The sequence below is a fragment of the Pteropus alecto genome, unplaced genomic scaffold (assembly GCF_000325575.1).
Source record: "Pteropus alecto unplaced genomic scaffold, ASM32557v1 scaffold89, whole genome shotgun sequence".
Classification (NCBI taxonomy): Eukaryota; Metazoa; Chordata; class Mammalia; order Chiroptera; family Pteropodidae; genus Pteropus; species Pteropus alecto.
In genome coordinates this window covers 1,501,181-1,516,602 of record NW_006443130.1, presented here as the reverse complement: position 1 = coordinate 1,516,602, position 15,422 = coordinate 1,501,181, and the positions used below count along the sequence as shown (strand labels likewise).

General features: G+C 51.3%; 1 protein-coding gene and 1 pseudogene across 3 annotated transcripts in view; one reads left to right on the top strand and one right to left on the bottom strand.

Moving 5' to 3' along the window:
- The window catches only part of DPY19L3 (dpy-19 like C-mannosyltransferase 3), a 38,748-nt gene that overhangs the window by 6,085 nt on the left and 17,241 nt on the right, over nt 1–15,422 (bottom strand). For 2 of the 3 annotated variants that reach the window (XM_006923420.3, XM_015598251.2), the window contains exons 8-16: nt 14,539–14,670; nt 12,959–13,060; nt 11,397–11,470; nt 11,038–11,196; nt 10,224–10,343; nt 9,724–9,835; nt 9,062–9,118; nt 5,796–5,878; nt 91–223 (exon numbers count right to left, since the gene is read on the bottom strand). In XM_006923420.3, coding sequence (XP_006923482.1) covers nt 91–223; nt 5,796–5,878; nt 9,062–9,118; nt 9,724–9,835; nt 10,224–10,343; nt 11,038–11,196; nt 11,397–11,470; nt 12,959–13,060; nt 14,539–14,670 — 972 coding nt within the window. The remainder of the gene's footprint in view (nt 1–90; nt 224–5,795; nt 5,879–9,061; nt 9,119–9,723; nt 9,836–10,223; nt 10,344–11,037; nt 11,197–11,396; nt 11,471–12,958; nt 13,061–14,538; nt 14,671–15,422) is intronic. The other variant, XM_006923421.3, reaches the window with a different exon arrangement.
- LOC112472142 lies at nt 13,927–14,045 on the top strand (annotated as a pseudogene).

The following is a 15,422-nucleotide window of genomic DNA, read 5'->3' as shown; positions in this document are numbered from 1 at the left end:
GACGGCCTCGGCAGCACGCTTACGATGGGCCGTGAGCCCGTGCCTGGCAGCCGGCCCCCCACAGAGCCCACACCGCGCGCCCCTGCTCACCGCTCGAGTCCGCTCCCGCAGGCCGCTGTCTTCATAGTGCGGGTGGTTGGTGAGGGCCCGCCCCGTGCACAGCTTGACCCCAGCCAGCAGCTGCATGCTCCCAGCAAACACGGCCTTCCCCGGCGTGTGCGAGCTGGAAGAGTTCAGAGTCCCAGTTAAGCCCCTCAGTCCCCACAGCCACGAGGACACAGGAGCAGGCGTCTGGTCTCGGGAAGGCCCTGCGGGACGGAAGTGCCCTGCACAAACCCGCCGCAGGCCTTTGCCGGCGGCTGGGAGGAGCCTGACTGCCCTCCACGGCTGTCCCAGGGGGTGGCCTCTGAGTCTGTCTTGCTGGCTGAAGCCCACACCCTCCTGGCTCTCGTCCCAGAGGGCAATGAGCACACAGTGCAGGCTGCCACTGTGGGTCTTCGTGAACCTGACGCAGGGGCTGCCTGGAGCAAAACAAATTATGAAGCCAGAATTCACAGCTGATCGTGGGTCCAGTCCAAGAGTTTTTGTTTAAAACAAGCTAAAGAGATCACAGAAATGACTACTGATTATTTTTCAGAAAAAGGGAATTAGTAAAAACAAAAGAACATGAAAGATTCTGAAATAGCAAGTGTTACTTAAGATGGGATGGCACCACGTTCCTGATGGGGAAGCAAGTATTCTGTGTATCCTTGAGTCCCCGTACCCGAGGACCACGGGGCACCCGACACTGAGTCACAACCTCGCCTCTAGGTGCCACCAGGCTGAGCTGGGCCTCCCGTGGGGGCTGACTGCGCTGGGGCACGTTTCTTCCCCACCCTGGAAGAGAATCCTAGAAGCTGGCTTAATGGCCTTTCATTTCGCGGAACCTGGGAGCCACCTGCACATCGGTGGTGTCACCGACTGTGTAGAGCATGACCGTTCCCCGTGCAGGCCCACTGGGGACACTGCGAGATGCTACTAGGAGGCGCCACACCTGACCCGGGGACTCGGCCGGCCGCACGAGCTCCGAGGAGGATGGACCACTAGCGCCGTGTGCGGGCGAGCTGCAGCAGGCGTGAAACGTGCTCACGTGCTAAGGGCCCTCAGAAGCCACGTGGTCCTGTGTCCCACGAGGATGGGCCGCTTACACCAGCTTAGTGCTAAGACCGCAGGATGCAGGCCACCCAGTGAGGGCCCTGGGTGTCCGTGAGCAAGGCACCCACAGCACGTGTTGCGACACCGCAAGTAACTTACTTTGAAAAGTCAAGATTTTGTTCCCATTCACTTAGATGCCCACAGGCTTTCTGAAGTGACGGAGAAAGTGGACAGAATCGCGCGAGCGCACGGGGCCTGGCTGCACTTGGGTGAGCCCAACGTGTGGATTCCAACGGGAAAACGCTTCGCGGGAGCTGCGCTTGGGAGACTCACTGCCGACAAACAGCTCCAGGGACACAAGGCGAGGTGCTGGTTCCGCCCCGAACCCGCCAGGTCTGGGAGTTCTTTGCGTTAGCCGTGTGGCTGGGCAGGAGGGCTTAGATGAGAACGTGTGAAGGGGACTTCCTCAGTGAACGGTCTACAGAAATTCTGCTTAATTCAACAAACTAAGTCTGCCACCTGCAGCGAGCCGGAGTCGCTCTGGGGCCAACGGAGACAGATGGCGGGAAAGGGAGCGCCACTGCCCTTCCACGCGTCCGCTCCCTTTCTCATGCTGGCAGCTGGCAGCAGCCGTTCCCCTGCGACCAACAGCCCCACGCAGGAGTGCCCACGAGTGCTGTCTAAGCAGGCAGGAACGCAGAGCATGAGGCAGGCGACAGCTAGCGGGTGACCCAGCCTGGTCCGCAGTCTCACTGCCCAGGGAGTGCCCAGCCAACGACAGATGCAGCATCTGAGCTGGTCTGTGTGCTTGGGCTGCAGGGCGGCCGGCGTCACTGTGTGAGCGGGCACCGGCTCAGCCAGGGAGACGCACAGAGACGCGTGCTGGCCCTTGCCGTCTGTCCTCTGAGGGCCTCCTGGGTGCTGCACCGGCCGACGTGGCACGACACCCTGTCTTCAAGAAGCTCACCAGCCAGCATGGCCAGACTCAGCTCCCATGACAGGCAAATGCTTCGAAACAAACCAGGAACGAGTCCGTCAGTTTCCTAATGCTTTCGGTGGGCCCGCAGGGGCGCTGACATGAAGCACACAGGACGCGCGCCATCATGCTAAGTATGGCGCCCCCCCAGCCCCCTCGCCACCAGCGGGCAGAGCAAGGCGATGTGTCACGTGACTGCTGAAGGCGCTGAGGAAAAAACAAAACAAGGCTCATTCGGCGTGACGTGTCTGAGCGTTTGGCCTTTTCAGCAGAGTCAGGCTTTGGAAGAAATGTGATCCGTCTCAAATGCGAGTGCAGCGGCTCTGGGGTGTTGCCAGGCTCTCACCGAGCGCCCCAGTGCCTACAGGACGAGCCAGAAACAACTCTTCTTTGAACACTCCTGACGCCCCAGCACGGGAGGGATGCTGTCCATTCACTTTGCTTGTGTGACTTGGTGTTACACGCTGGCCCCATGGCAACTGGGACATTTCACTGCTACCTTAAATATGTAACTTTACCCGTAGAGCAAATGCAAAATTAAAACAAGCAAAATGGGCCAAGATGAACCGGTCTCCCAAACTTCCAAAACTCAGCTCCCTAGAGCTGCCGCCTTGCATCCCGTGTGCCCTTATTCCTGGCTGCTCTGCCCGACACCCCGTCCCCCCCAGTGCCGACCCCAGCCCCCTGTGTGGCCCTGTTTCCTCTCCAAGATGGAAGACCTGTCACAATCCAGGAGGAACTGCTCGCAGAAAGAAGGCGGGTCACAAAGCTATAGTGGACCGTGAGAACTTCGGTTCTCCTGAAGGAGTCTGGGGATGGCACCTCCAGTCTGCCTGGGTGAGCGTGTTCGCAAGCCCAGGGCAGGGACCCACTAAACCGCCCTGATGCTCAGGCATCTGTGGCCACACACACTCCAGGCCATCTGAGACCTGGCGGCGGGCAGGAGTGCCGCCCAGCACCGCAGACCCGCACGGCCGGGGAAAGTCCTGCTTGCTACCGAGAGGGTGACAGCGACAAGGCCGAGGGCTCAGCGGAGGCACCGAACCAGCTTCTGAAGGAGAGAGGCCTGAAGAACTCAGGTCATGTCTGCTCTTTAAACTGCGGTCACGGACCCGATAAAACTTCAGCCTCTGACATTGTTAAGTCCCGGCCCCTCGGACACGACCCTTTTAGACTTACAGGCATTTAAGGTCTGATCTTAAACTATATCATGTTTAAAATATAGAGCGATTCTTTCTGCATTGATTAAATGCAAAGGAACCTTGGTTCATTTTCTGAGCCCCACTGAGAAAACAGGGCGCACGCAGGCTCCGTCACCAGAGACTATTTCTAGTGAAAATCTCCTGAAGCCAAGTAGTTCAAATGTCACAATTTGAAATATTCAGATCTACAGGTCAATCTTAATGGCACAGTGCCAAAGAAAAATTTCAGGAACCCCAAATGAAACACTTTAAGGACACAAAGGAATACAAGCCAGCAAATGCTGTGACAACTGCCTCACTGGGGTCAATGTGCTCCCTGATCACACGTAAAACCTGCGAGGGTACCACCTGCGCTTTGCTGAAAGCGGCACCAGAAAGTAAAAATCAGAAACACCCCAGGTTTTCACTCTTTGTATCCAGAAAGCAGTACCAGCACAAGTGGGTAAATATGAAACACACCTTTGAATCTGCTGGCGAACAAGGCCCGCAGCCCCTCAGGGTCACGTGGGGGACCAGCCCCACACGGACACACCGGCCGGGGCTGGGGGGACCGCACGTGAGCTGACCTGGTTCTCAGCCAGAAGGCTCTGGGGCCTGATTTCAACAAAATGTCCTTGCAGATCAATGAGAAGCTTAACCCCGAAGAGTTCTTGGCTTTGTACCTAAATTTCAATCTTTATTTCTCTAAGGAACTAAATACAAAAGCATAAACAACATTCCTGTTATTAAAACTAGAACTCTAAAGATTTTTTCCCACTAAAAGCCATTTAAGCCCCTGCAAATCCTGCCCCGGAGCGAACAGTGAGATTGCGGAGAAGGAATGAGGACAGCGGAGCTGAGAGGAGCTGAGACGAGCTGCCACCGTCAGGAAGGGGCTGGGTGGCCGCCGCCCAGCGCCGGCGCTTTCGGTGTCTGTGTTGTCAGCAAGCACGCGACTCCGGAGGGGAACGCGCACGCACGGGCTGTGGGCGTGCTCTCCGAAGTCTCACGCCCTTGGAGCGGCCCCCCCACAGTGACAAGTGGGGAGAGGGCGTCCACACACAGGGAGAGGGGCGTGAGTCAAAGGAGGACGTAAGGACCGCAGACACGTCCCCATTTGAAGGCACAGCAGCGACAGACTGGCTCAGCTGCGATTCCTCAGAACCAGAAACGCTGTTGAAACGCTTCTCTGCGAGGAAAAGCATGACATGAAGGTGTGTCCAGTCTGGCAGAGCCCAAGACCAGCTGGCTCTGCTGTCAGCGACACTGCGGCCCATTTCCAGAGGACGGCAGGGAGGTTTACGACACTGACCCAGGCAGATGGGGGCCCCCGCCTTCGGGGCTCTGCCAGAGCTGCTGCGCGTCCCGTGCGTGCCCACGGTGCGCTTTCGATCACAGGGAAGCCCAGCCTCACCTTCAGATGCACGGGTCGTCAACCTCCAGGTGGCTGCAGTTAGTGCCGAAGGGATGAGCGTTCCTTTATAAGAACCGCCTTTCCCGTGTGCTTACTCGGTGAGCGCCACGATTTAAATACGTAAATAAAGACGAAGCGCTGCCTAGCATGGTCGGCTGGAAAGGCATGAAAAGCAACGTCGCTGCATCTGACGGCCAGTCCGGCTGGGGGACCACAGCCACGGGACACTTCACATGTGACCGTGTGACACCCACGAACTGCACTCCCGAGACCTATGCTGTCCACAGCTACCAACTCCTTGACCTGCACCGGGTGTAAGCGGCATCACGAGCAGGTGCCAGGCTCAGGTGATGGCGGTCACAGCAGTGCTCTCGGAATGTCATGCAGGTCCGCAGCGTCCACGTAGCCGGGAGCGGTCGCGCTGCTGCTCTGGAGCAAGGAGACAGCGCCACAGGCACAGGTGCTGCTCTGGGCGCGAAGGTGTTTTTCTCGTGGAAGGCAGGTTTCCTCCGCGAGTTTCACTCTCATGCCGAATGCTCAGGCAAAGCAACAGAGTGCAGGTGACAATAAGCCAACTGGGATGGCCCAGAGGAAAAGCTCGCTGTGCCTTCGACATCCTCTAGGCCTGGGCGTGGGCCGTGCGTGGCCAGTTAAAGTGAGATCCTCACCGGCCAGCCGCGACCCTAACGAACCCTGTTCACGGGTCACGTTCAGCCGGTTAATGAGAACGCACTGGCACCATCTGAATGGCACTGACGTGACAGCAGAGATAGCGATGAAGGGGGCAGAGGGCAGAGCTCTCTGGTTCCCCGTGGCAGACCCCGGGGTCTGACGGGTCTGACACGCCCCTCCCATGTCTCCTCTCCTTGTGGGCATTTCCCTCCCTCGTGAGACTGTAGTTGGAGAGACTTTCTTGAATGGAAAGAAACTATTTCCAAACATAGAGTTTTAAAGAAAAACTTGAGAATGAATGTATCTTCACAATTAGATTTGGTGAAAAGCAAAAAAGAAAAAAAAAAAACCAAAGGAGGTATATAGTGACTCTTCAAAGGCACTTTAAGTTTCAAAGGTTAAAAAAAAATCCTCTTACTTAATCCAGCTCATCAGCTCCACTGTGTCTGGGTCATAGAATTCTCTCAACTCCGAAAGCTCATCCATCATTTCTGGCCAGAACTGAAATTAAAAACAAAACAAAACAAAACAAAATCCACCCCACACCCACGGCTGGCACTGAGATTAAAACGAGGGAGCAGAAAGCACGTGTCACTGGCTGAAGACATGTGGCAGCTGCAGCGCTGACCCCTGGCCTCTGCCGCCGGACTAGGGGCGCTGTCGGCGTCTGAAGACGAGCTTTTACTTACTCTGATAAAAACGCCCTCGTATGCGCTGTTAACGCCTAGTGAGGCGTCCACGTGGAGGTGGCGGAAAGCGAGAAAAGTGCAGCTGGAGTCGGGCGACTGGGCGCCCCCGGGGGAGACAGCGCCACGTCTGCCAGCGCCACGGAGCGCTGGGGAGCGCGCTGCAGCCTCCCGCCTCCTCGTGCGGAGACCCCGGCTCAGAGGACCTGACCTGACCAGCCACAAAGTGGCAAAGGGACCGCCTGACCTGACTCCACCGGCCCCTTCCCCGCGCCACGTGCTGACGGTGTTTTCTGCCCCAGCGATCGGGACGGGTGCTCTGACGGGTGCTGACCTAATTCCAGGCACGATGGGGAGGAGGGCTGGGAGCAGGGCCTCTGGGAATGTCTGGTGCGTGTGAACGTCACATTTACGCCACCGGAGCAGGCCACTGACCTGCTTGCTGCTTAGGGCTGTGCGGGCACGAAGTGGAACCGGTCTGAGCCCCCGCACCTCGAACCCAACGTGCCTGTCTGCCCAGCTCCACGATCAAGTGAACGCTGTTTTGTCAAATGACAAGTGGCTAAAAAAACCTGGGCATGTCCACACGTCCTCCAGGGAGCCCCAGGATGCATTCCCTACCCTGGGACAGAAGGCCGGCGACAAGGCAGCTGTGCCTCGCTGACGGGGAAAGCACAGCCCCCTGCCGCAGGGTGGCGGGCCCGTGTGCTTCAGCCCCTCACCGTCTCGTCTCGGCACCTCATCTGTGGCCATTTTTACTAACTGGCATCTTATTTTCTGGGAGGAGGATGGCAAAGCCGGTGTGACCGCTCATCCCAGATTCCAGAGACGTGATACAACTGGCCAAATGGTCACTTTGTAATATTTCGATGACTCATTATTCCTTTTGATTTTGATAATCAATACAAACCGGCTTTATAATGTGTTCTAATTCTTTTGATATAAAACTTACAAAATCTGTGAATTCCATGGGTATGAGGTACTTTTCTAGTTTGAAAGTTGCTGTTGTTGATTCTGAAACTATCACAGTCTAGTAACAGTTTTGTGGTGAACGCCTTAGAATAATGTGGGAAGTGCTGAGTGAGCCAAACGTTTCTAAACGGTCGGCAACAGCATCCCCAAAAGCTGACCGTCGTGAGGGAAACACCACCACCAACTCTTGACTTGGGTGTCGAGACTGGCAAACACTTTTCCCTCTTAAACAGGACGACCCTGAAGAGGCGGGGGAAACAGCTTCCCTGAAGCCCGCACATGGGGTGCACGTGGACTCAAGCCGGGCTCCGAAACACGGGCTCCCCGTTCCCTTGCAGGGTGACCTCCAGCGCATATCGTGTCCTTACTCTCTGCGATTTTACATGACGCGAGCCTTAGAGGCCGCGCCATCTAGACTGCATCACACGGGCTCTCCCCTCACGCCCTGTGCCAAAGACGCCAGGCTGATGGTCTCCGGAAGGTTCTCCAGACACCAACTCTGCTGCTCAGGGAATGTTGCCACTACCCTGCTTCTTCTACAGTGGTGGTTCTCGAGGGGGCTATGCCCCACCCCAGGGGGTGCTGAGCGACGTCTGGAGACATCTGTGACGGTCACAGCTGGGGGAGGTGCCCCGGGTACCCACTGGGCAGGTGCAGAGGGAGAGCCCTATGAAAAAGAACCGTCCGGCCCACACGGCGGCAGTGTCGCCGCTGGGACCTGCCCAGGTGTGAGCTTCCGGTCCCCGCTCTGCAGCTCCTGGCTTGGCAGGTCTGCGTGGGACCCAGGCACTTCCTACGACTCCCAGGGGACGCTGACGCCGCTCACCTGGGGACTGCACGTTGACAGCCACTGCTCCTGAGTGTAGTTTACCTCTTCAACTACGTCCTTCCTCAGCTTTATCAAAAATGAGATTTAAGACCCCAAATAGCTTTAAAAAAATCAATAAAATTTCAACTGAGTAGCTGAGATGTGAAAGCGCTCAGCCCCGCGCAGGGACACTGGGAGGACTCTGCTGTGACACTCCGAAGTGGGATGGGGGCAGCGTCTGACCCCTCCGAGCAGCGGGTGACCGGAAAGCCACCTGCTCGCTGTCAAACCTACACTCAGTGTGATCCTGTTGTTGCTTCTCAGATGTAAAAAGTTCCATTTATTTACATTACAGTAGCAAAATGCCCAGGGGCAGCGTGGGAGGACTAACATACTTCTAGTTTTCCTGGTGTCTGGCAGCTAACACAGTCCTCCTCTGCCTGCGACAGTAATGTACTGATCGACAGGAACGTGACAACATAATTTTTTGAAATATTGACAGTAGAATTATTTAACATACTGATAATCAAACATTCTTTTTGGCCTAAACCTTTTGCTTCAAATAAAATCTTACATGAAAATATAAGCGAATGAACCCAAAGCTGGCTGCTATGGCCGCCCCCAGACGCCTTCCCAAAACAGGGCTACGCACGGCCGACTTTGAAACCCACTGTTCCAACTTAAAACAAAATTTGGAGAAAAACACCTAAACTTAAAAAAACACATAAGATCTTTTAAAAAAGAGACACTGAGAGCTCAAAGGATACCACAGCCTAGGCTCCCTGCCCAGGCGACAAGTCAAGACTCTACATAGCCAAGATGTGGCAAGAGCCAAAGCAGTTGGGGCGACTAACAACCTGCATCTCAGAACTGAAGCACAGTAGTGCCATTCCAGAGACGGGTCAGGTGACGTGTGGGCAATGTCACGGCTTCCTACCAAGACCGAACGACAGACAGCACGGCTCGCCTCAGCTGCACCTACTCACGTGTGTCCAGCCTTCCTACGAAGGTGGCAGCGAGCACCTAGCAGAACACGGAGGTGAACGTACGCTCGCTCTCGTTTTTGCTATGGCGTCTTTACTTCTTAAATACTATCTGGGAAACAGATGGGTCTTGCAGTCGAAGCCAGTGGCCAGTAACACACAAAGCACACCGAGTCAAAGTGACCCTCCTGCGACACAGACCGGAGACAGGGACGGGACGGGGAAAATGTCTTACCTTGCAGCACAGGTAGAGCAGCACCAACACGGGCACGGAATACCGCAGCACCCAGATCTGCACAGGGAAGACGTCACGTAGGGGACAAGTGTTATCAACACTTTTCTGCCTTAAAGTTTTGCTTTGTAAAAATATGACTTTCTTTAAACAACAGAAATATTATTTAATGGAGCATGAGTCTCCAATGTATCAAGCAACCGAGGCAGTGTAAGGGACACGCACAAGACACCTGTACTCTCCACCATACCGCCACCTAGCGAGTGTACAGGGCAGGACACGCAAAACGCCATGGACAGGCTATTAGTCATCGCCACACACACAATAATTATTTTTAGGATAGTTCAGTACAATTACAATAGTGGTAACTCTGGATAATGGGATTATTGGTGACTTTTAATTTTTCTTTCTGTGCTTTTCAGTATTTCCAAATTCTGTAAAATGAGAACATCTAACTTATTGTCTAGGGGAAAATGATTTAAAAAATAAAATTTAAAATTAAAATTAAAAAATAATTCCTTATGAAATCATAATTTTATGTATCAATTAACTATTTTTAGCTTCGAATTTCAGTATCCATTTTATCAGACAGCTGAAAAACAGAACTGGTATGAAAGAAATACCAAAAGCCATAAAAATGAAGTGGAAAACGGGGAGGCACTGACCCTCTTTGGGTTGTAAAGATGGATCAGCTTCAGAAGCACCTCCCACAGTTCAGCGCTGCACACGCCGGAAGAGGCGAACACGCACATGTGTGACGTCCACAGGTACTTCATCCTGTGGGGACGGAGCACAGGTCAGCGAGTGCCGGCTGCGTGCACACCCGGGGCCCGAGACAGCTGTGAAGGCAGCTGTTCTGTCTGTGATGGTCACATCTTACGGAAACCTCGCAGAAACATCTGCCAAAGGGTCCTCGCTCGGTTTCATTGTCTTTTGAGAAGTGTCATAAGTAAAAATTGAGGAATGTTGGTAACTAGAAAAAACTACTAATAAATGAGATTTTGTCCCGGGAGAGGATAGCAGATGAGGACATTTTATGGTGACCACGATCATTAATGAAGATGACTGTCAGTTTCCAAATTATATCGCTAACTTATGTCAGGCAAAGAAAAGAGTGGTTAAATAAAAAAAAAAAAGTCAGACAGACAGATGAACACAAAAATACCTCATTGTGCTCAATGCCAAGAACCCGAACAGAATGGTGTGCACCAGGTTGTAGGCTGTTTCTGGCTTCAGGCTGAGTGTGCGCCTCGCCACGTTACCCACAGACCGGCCTATGGGATCACTGAAGAGAACAGCACAATACAAGGTTACTGGACACACGATTTTAATTTAGTTAAGTCTTTTTAAAAGAAGATACAAAAAACATATGCTTTCGTATACTTAAAAATGTATTATTTTCCTAAGATAAAATGAATCACCACTGATCATTTTATGAGGCTAAGTGTCATAACATAAATGCATTAACAATCAGGATAACTAAAATTTAACAAATTTCATTTTAGGTAAAAATTTAGAGTGACTTCTATCCTTTAAATTATGAGAATAGAAAAAAAAAAACCTCGGCAATCACCGGAACTAAGATCTTGAAAGGCGTTTTGTAAGTTATCGGTATTTTTCGAGTGTTTACGAATAAGGAAAAGTAGAAGTGTGCCCGCAGCGCTGGAATTCAGTTCCTCTGTGGAGGACGATCGCGCCGTAACCGACCAGCACGTCGCTCGTGGGGCTACCAGATGAACTGGGTCAGAACTGCTGGCATCCCTGGTCTACAGATAGGGTGACGGGTCGCACGGTACCCAGGCATGCGGCTGGGACAGAAGCCCACCCGTGGGCAGTGTCCACGCCACGTCCTGCCATCAACCAGTGACCGCACGCCTGGCTGCCGAGTGCAGGCCGCTCCAACTAGACGTGTCCCCTTTTCAGCTGAGCAACACGACTGTTCTGTGTCTGATATTTCGTTAGTTTTGAAGCGTGCGGACCTGAGGTTGTGGAAGGTGACAGCCAGCGCTGCAGCCGCCGTGACGCACAGAACGAACACGTAGACGTAGAAAAGCAGCGTGTCCGCAAGCCTTTCCAACGTGTTCAGAGGCAGGAGGCCAAACGCTTCTTCACACAGATACAGGTTTGCATCGAAATCTCTAGGGAACAAGTGGAAAGGAAAGTATTAAATTCAAAACTAGATAAGTAAACCACAGTTTTTTCCTCAAAATGAGCCTGAAATTAATAGCTGAAGGCGCAATGGTAACTTAAGTTTTAAAGTCTCTGCTAATTTAATATAAAAAAGCAAACATTTTATTTAAGAAAAAATGAAAAACACAGATTTTAAATTCAGTCATACCTTGTGGCCCCGAACCCAAACTTTGCCTTCAGAAATTTGAATATGTGCTCGTCGGACTTCAGGTTGAGAATTTTCTGTTGGGGAGGGATGAAACAGAAGCTGCTAACAGCGCCTCACGCATGGCTTCCCGACAACCCCCGAACACGCAGACTCCGTGTGCAGTTTCACAGTAGTGCGTGTGCGTGAGTGTGAATGTTCACAGCGGGTCTCAGAACTGAGCACTCCTAAAGCCAGGACTTCCGAGCTGCCTTGTTCCTTTTTTTGAGAACCCTTTTTTTTCAAACAATCTCACCCTTAAGTTCTATATGTAAAGTGGATAAGAGACAAACTTTGTTTTCATGGGAGGGAGATGGCTGAAGCCCACCGAGTAGTAATTTTTAGCTTGGAAACCTCAGATCGGCCCACAAGGCCTGTCTGGCTTGGCGGGTTCTGTCTCAGACCCGGTCGTCCAACCCAGTGAGCAGACAAACAAACGCCAGTGTTCAGCATCAATGATTATGCTTCTAATTCACAGAATTTTATTTTTGACTTATGGCTTACAAAAATCCCTATAACAAACAGAGAAGAAATTGTATCAGAAGAAAAATGAACCTGGAAGAGAAAAGAAGAACCCAGAACTGAGGTTAGCACAGAAACGGTCCAGCAGAGGTGAGCTGCGTTCCAGCAGGGGCACGGGCATCTGGTCACACATGGGGCCACAGGGCCGAGACACAGCAGCTGCTCAGGAGACCCTGACCGTCCCGGAGCGGAGACCTGACAGGTTTTCCCATGGACACAGTCACAGCAGCAAAGGGTCTCAGACCGTTTCTCCCAATTCCTCCCACTGTAGGTCACTGGCAGAACACCAAGGGGCAGCTCAGCTGCTAGTCTTTGTGGGGTCGAGACAGTGGTCTGGGCGCATAGCTCCTCTTGCTGGCTCGCACAGGGTGCGTACCCCGGGCATGCAGAGCCTTGGGATGGGTGGATGTGTGCCCCCATCTTCCCGGTCTTTCGGAAATGCTTAGTGTACCACTCAGATGAGGCTGTGACAGGCACTGAGCCTAGTACAAGGGCCCAGAGAGGAGCGTCTAATGTGGCTGGCTAAGTGAAGTCTCTTTTTCCATGATAGTCAACACACAGGAAGAGGGGCTGCCACTCTCATGCAGAAGGGGTCTGCCAGGCACATGCAGACGCGCCTTATCCCTGGTGGCCTCTCAGAAGGGACACGACCATTTCGTAAGCGATGCGCTTCTGACAGTGAGGGGGTTTATTTGTCGACTTAACCCAGTAAAAATCAGGCCAGCTGATTTTTTCGGACCACAGTGCAGAAAATAATCTCTAAAAAGCATGATTTTTTAAATTTAGAAGAATACTTGTTTAATGCTTTTAAACTTGAACTTCTAAAAAGTTTAAAACTCACTGAAAAGGTGAGTTCAAGGTAGAGCATGTTAAAGAGTGAACAGAGACCAGTGACGAAAATCAAGAAAGTGATCCTGTTACTGAAACCAAGTTAAGACGGAGACTGTTTAAAGTAAAACTGGTAACTTTAGTAACAATAAGTTAATGTCATTTTATTAACTTACCTTAATAATGTTGTTGAGAAAAAGTGTCAAACATAAAACCACAAATACATGTAACAATAGCTTCCCGAGCCTGTTAAGGAAGTTTCCAGTTTTCAGGTTTTTCTAGAAATTAAAAGAGTTCAGTTTTAGCCCTTAAATTTTAATATAACTTCATAAACATTCAAGATACAATTACTTAAGGATTTGAAACACTGGATCATGCAACATATAGGGAAAACCTGTGGGAAATATAACCTGCTAATTTTCATGAGGTTATACTATTTTAACATCTGTAATTTTCAATAAGTAAATGGCCCTTTAATAAGAATCTCTATAAAATGTGTCCTGTGTCCTAGCCCCTTTTTTAAGACCTTCGGAACCAGAGTCTGGAGTCTGCGCTTAGGAGGTGTTCGGCACACGCTGATGTAGTCGGGTAAAGAGAAGACCTATCAGTACCAGACAGGCAACTGCGTTCTGTGACAGGTGCTAGTGTTCTCATGACCCTCAGATACCTTCACAGATTATCGAATATAATAATATCTAAAGATTTCAAATGAATGATATTCATTTATAATTAAGGTTAAAAGTATGAATGAGAACTAATGTTTTTGATAGTCAATTAAAAGCCTGTTTCTAGACATCTTCGTGACTGTCCATAGCAGCTCTCACTCAAAATACTGATAAGAAAAAGGATTTATTCTTGCCAAAGCAGAAAACAAAACGGCTTCTTGATATAAAAGTGTTTATGAGAAATGTTTCTCACATGCTTTTGAGAAAGAAAACAGGCTTTGTGACAGTATTAAGGAAAAACAACTGACCCTTAAGTCTTACATAAATTTAAGAAATTTTAATGATTTCATAAAGCCAAAAGATCAGGTCAGTGCTTTCAAACATGACACCCTAAGAAATGCCCCATTATTTCTGAAGATATTTATTTGGACTTCCAAGATCCTCAAAGGCGTCAATTTAATGCCCTTAAAAAATCAGTGGTCTACGGCCAGGCCACCCTGGACAAGCCTAATCCCGCCTGATCTCGCAAGCTAAGCAGGGTCGGGCCTGGTTAGTACTTGGATGGGAGACCACCGAGGGAGACCAGGTGCTGTGGGCGTAAAAAATTAAAAAAATAAGGGATCGTAAGCTGACAAGGTCCTTGCAACCTGTGAGGTCAACCAAGGGTTGCCTTGCAAAAAAAACCCCAAAAAACAAAAAAAAAAACATTGGCGTGGCATGGAAGTGTGGGGCAGGAGCAGCGTTGCTGCACAGACGGTGACAAGGCGCCCACAGCCGGGGAGGCTATGACGAGCACATCCCCACAGACGACACTGCTTATGCTTGAGCTCGTGCATGGAAAAAGTTTAAAAATTTCCTCTTTAATTTGAAATTTAAGTCAACAGCATTCAAGTACGCATCTCTGGCTAATCCCTGAACTGAATCAAGATTCTAATTCTCTAAGAAATACTAAGTTTCACATCAAAGGGATGGCGTAACGGGAGCCTGAAAACAGAAATGCTCCCCCACGCACTTCGACAAAGAGCAAGTACTGCCCTTAGCGCGCCGCAAACCACACAATTAAACAGTTTACTCTGAGGACAAAGTCCTACCTGCAGTTTCCTCGCAATTAACACTGCAAGGTTGAAACTGATGAGCAGTGATCCAAGAATCATGGAGTTAAAAAACTGCAGTGCGCAGACCAGGAGCAAGCCGGCCACCTGCATCCCGTACAGCCAGGCCGCCTGCAACAGCCAGAGAGCAGATGGCGAAGCGAGTCAGGTCGCGAACATGCGGAACACCCCCTTGGCTCAGACTCAGTCTAAAGGGAACTAAACCACATACTACAGTTAACAAAACACTTACAATTTTGTAACATTAGTTAAAGAGGAAAGGAGCAGAGATAATAGGAAGCGAACACGGAAAGAGGCCAGCGGCTGGGCTGGCACCGGCAGTCTTCGGCTTTCCTCTGAATTGTTAGTTACTGTTCCAGCCATCGGCCGGCCATCAGCATTGTCTCGGATTCGGTTACTTCCTACAAAAAAAACTTCGGGGCTGGCTTTGGGGCTGGCTTTGGGGCTGCACTGTGCATCGCTTCACTTGATCTGTGTGCGTGTTAATGCCCCCCCCAGACGGAGTGCAGGGCCACCTACCAGCCAGCCCGAGACTCCCAGCGGGCACGCAGGCGGCACCAAGAACGCGCTGCTGATTCTGGCATAAAATCTACCTTTTTAAGGTATACAGTTCCGGACATTTAGTTTACTTAACAGAGTTGTGCAAACATTATCACAATCTAATTTTAAGATATTCTCACACCCCCAAAGAAACCCCACACCCGGCAGCACCCACTCCTCCTGCTCTCCCCCCGCCCCCAGGTCCCGCCAGACACCAAGCTGCTCTCCGTCTCTGCAGGCGGCCGTATCCAGACACGTCACTCAAATGCAACCACGCCGTGTGGTTTCCGCGACCGCCTCTCGCTTAGACAGCTCGCCCACGT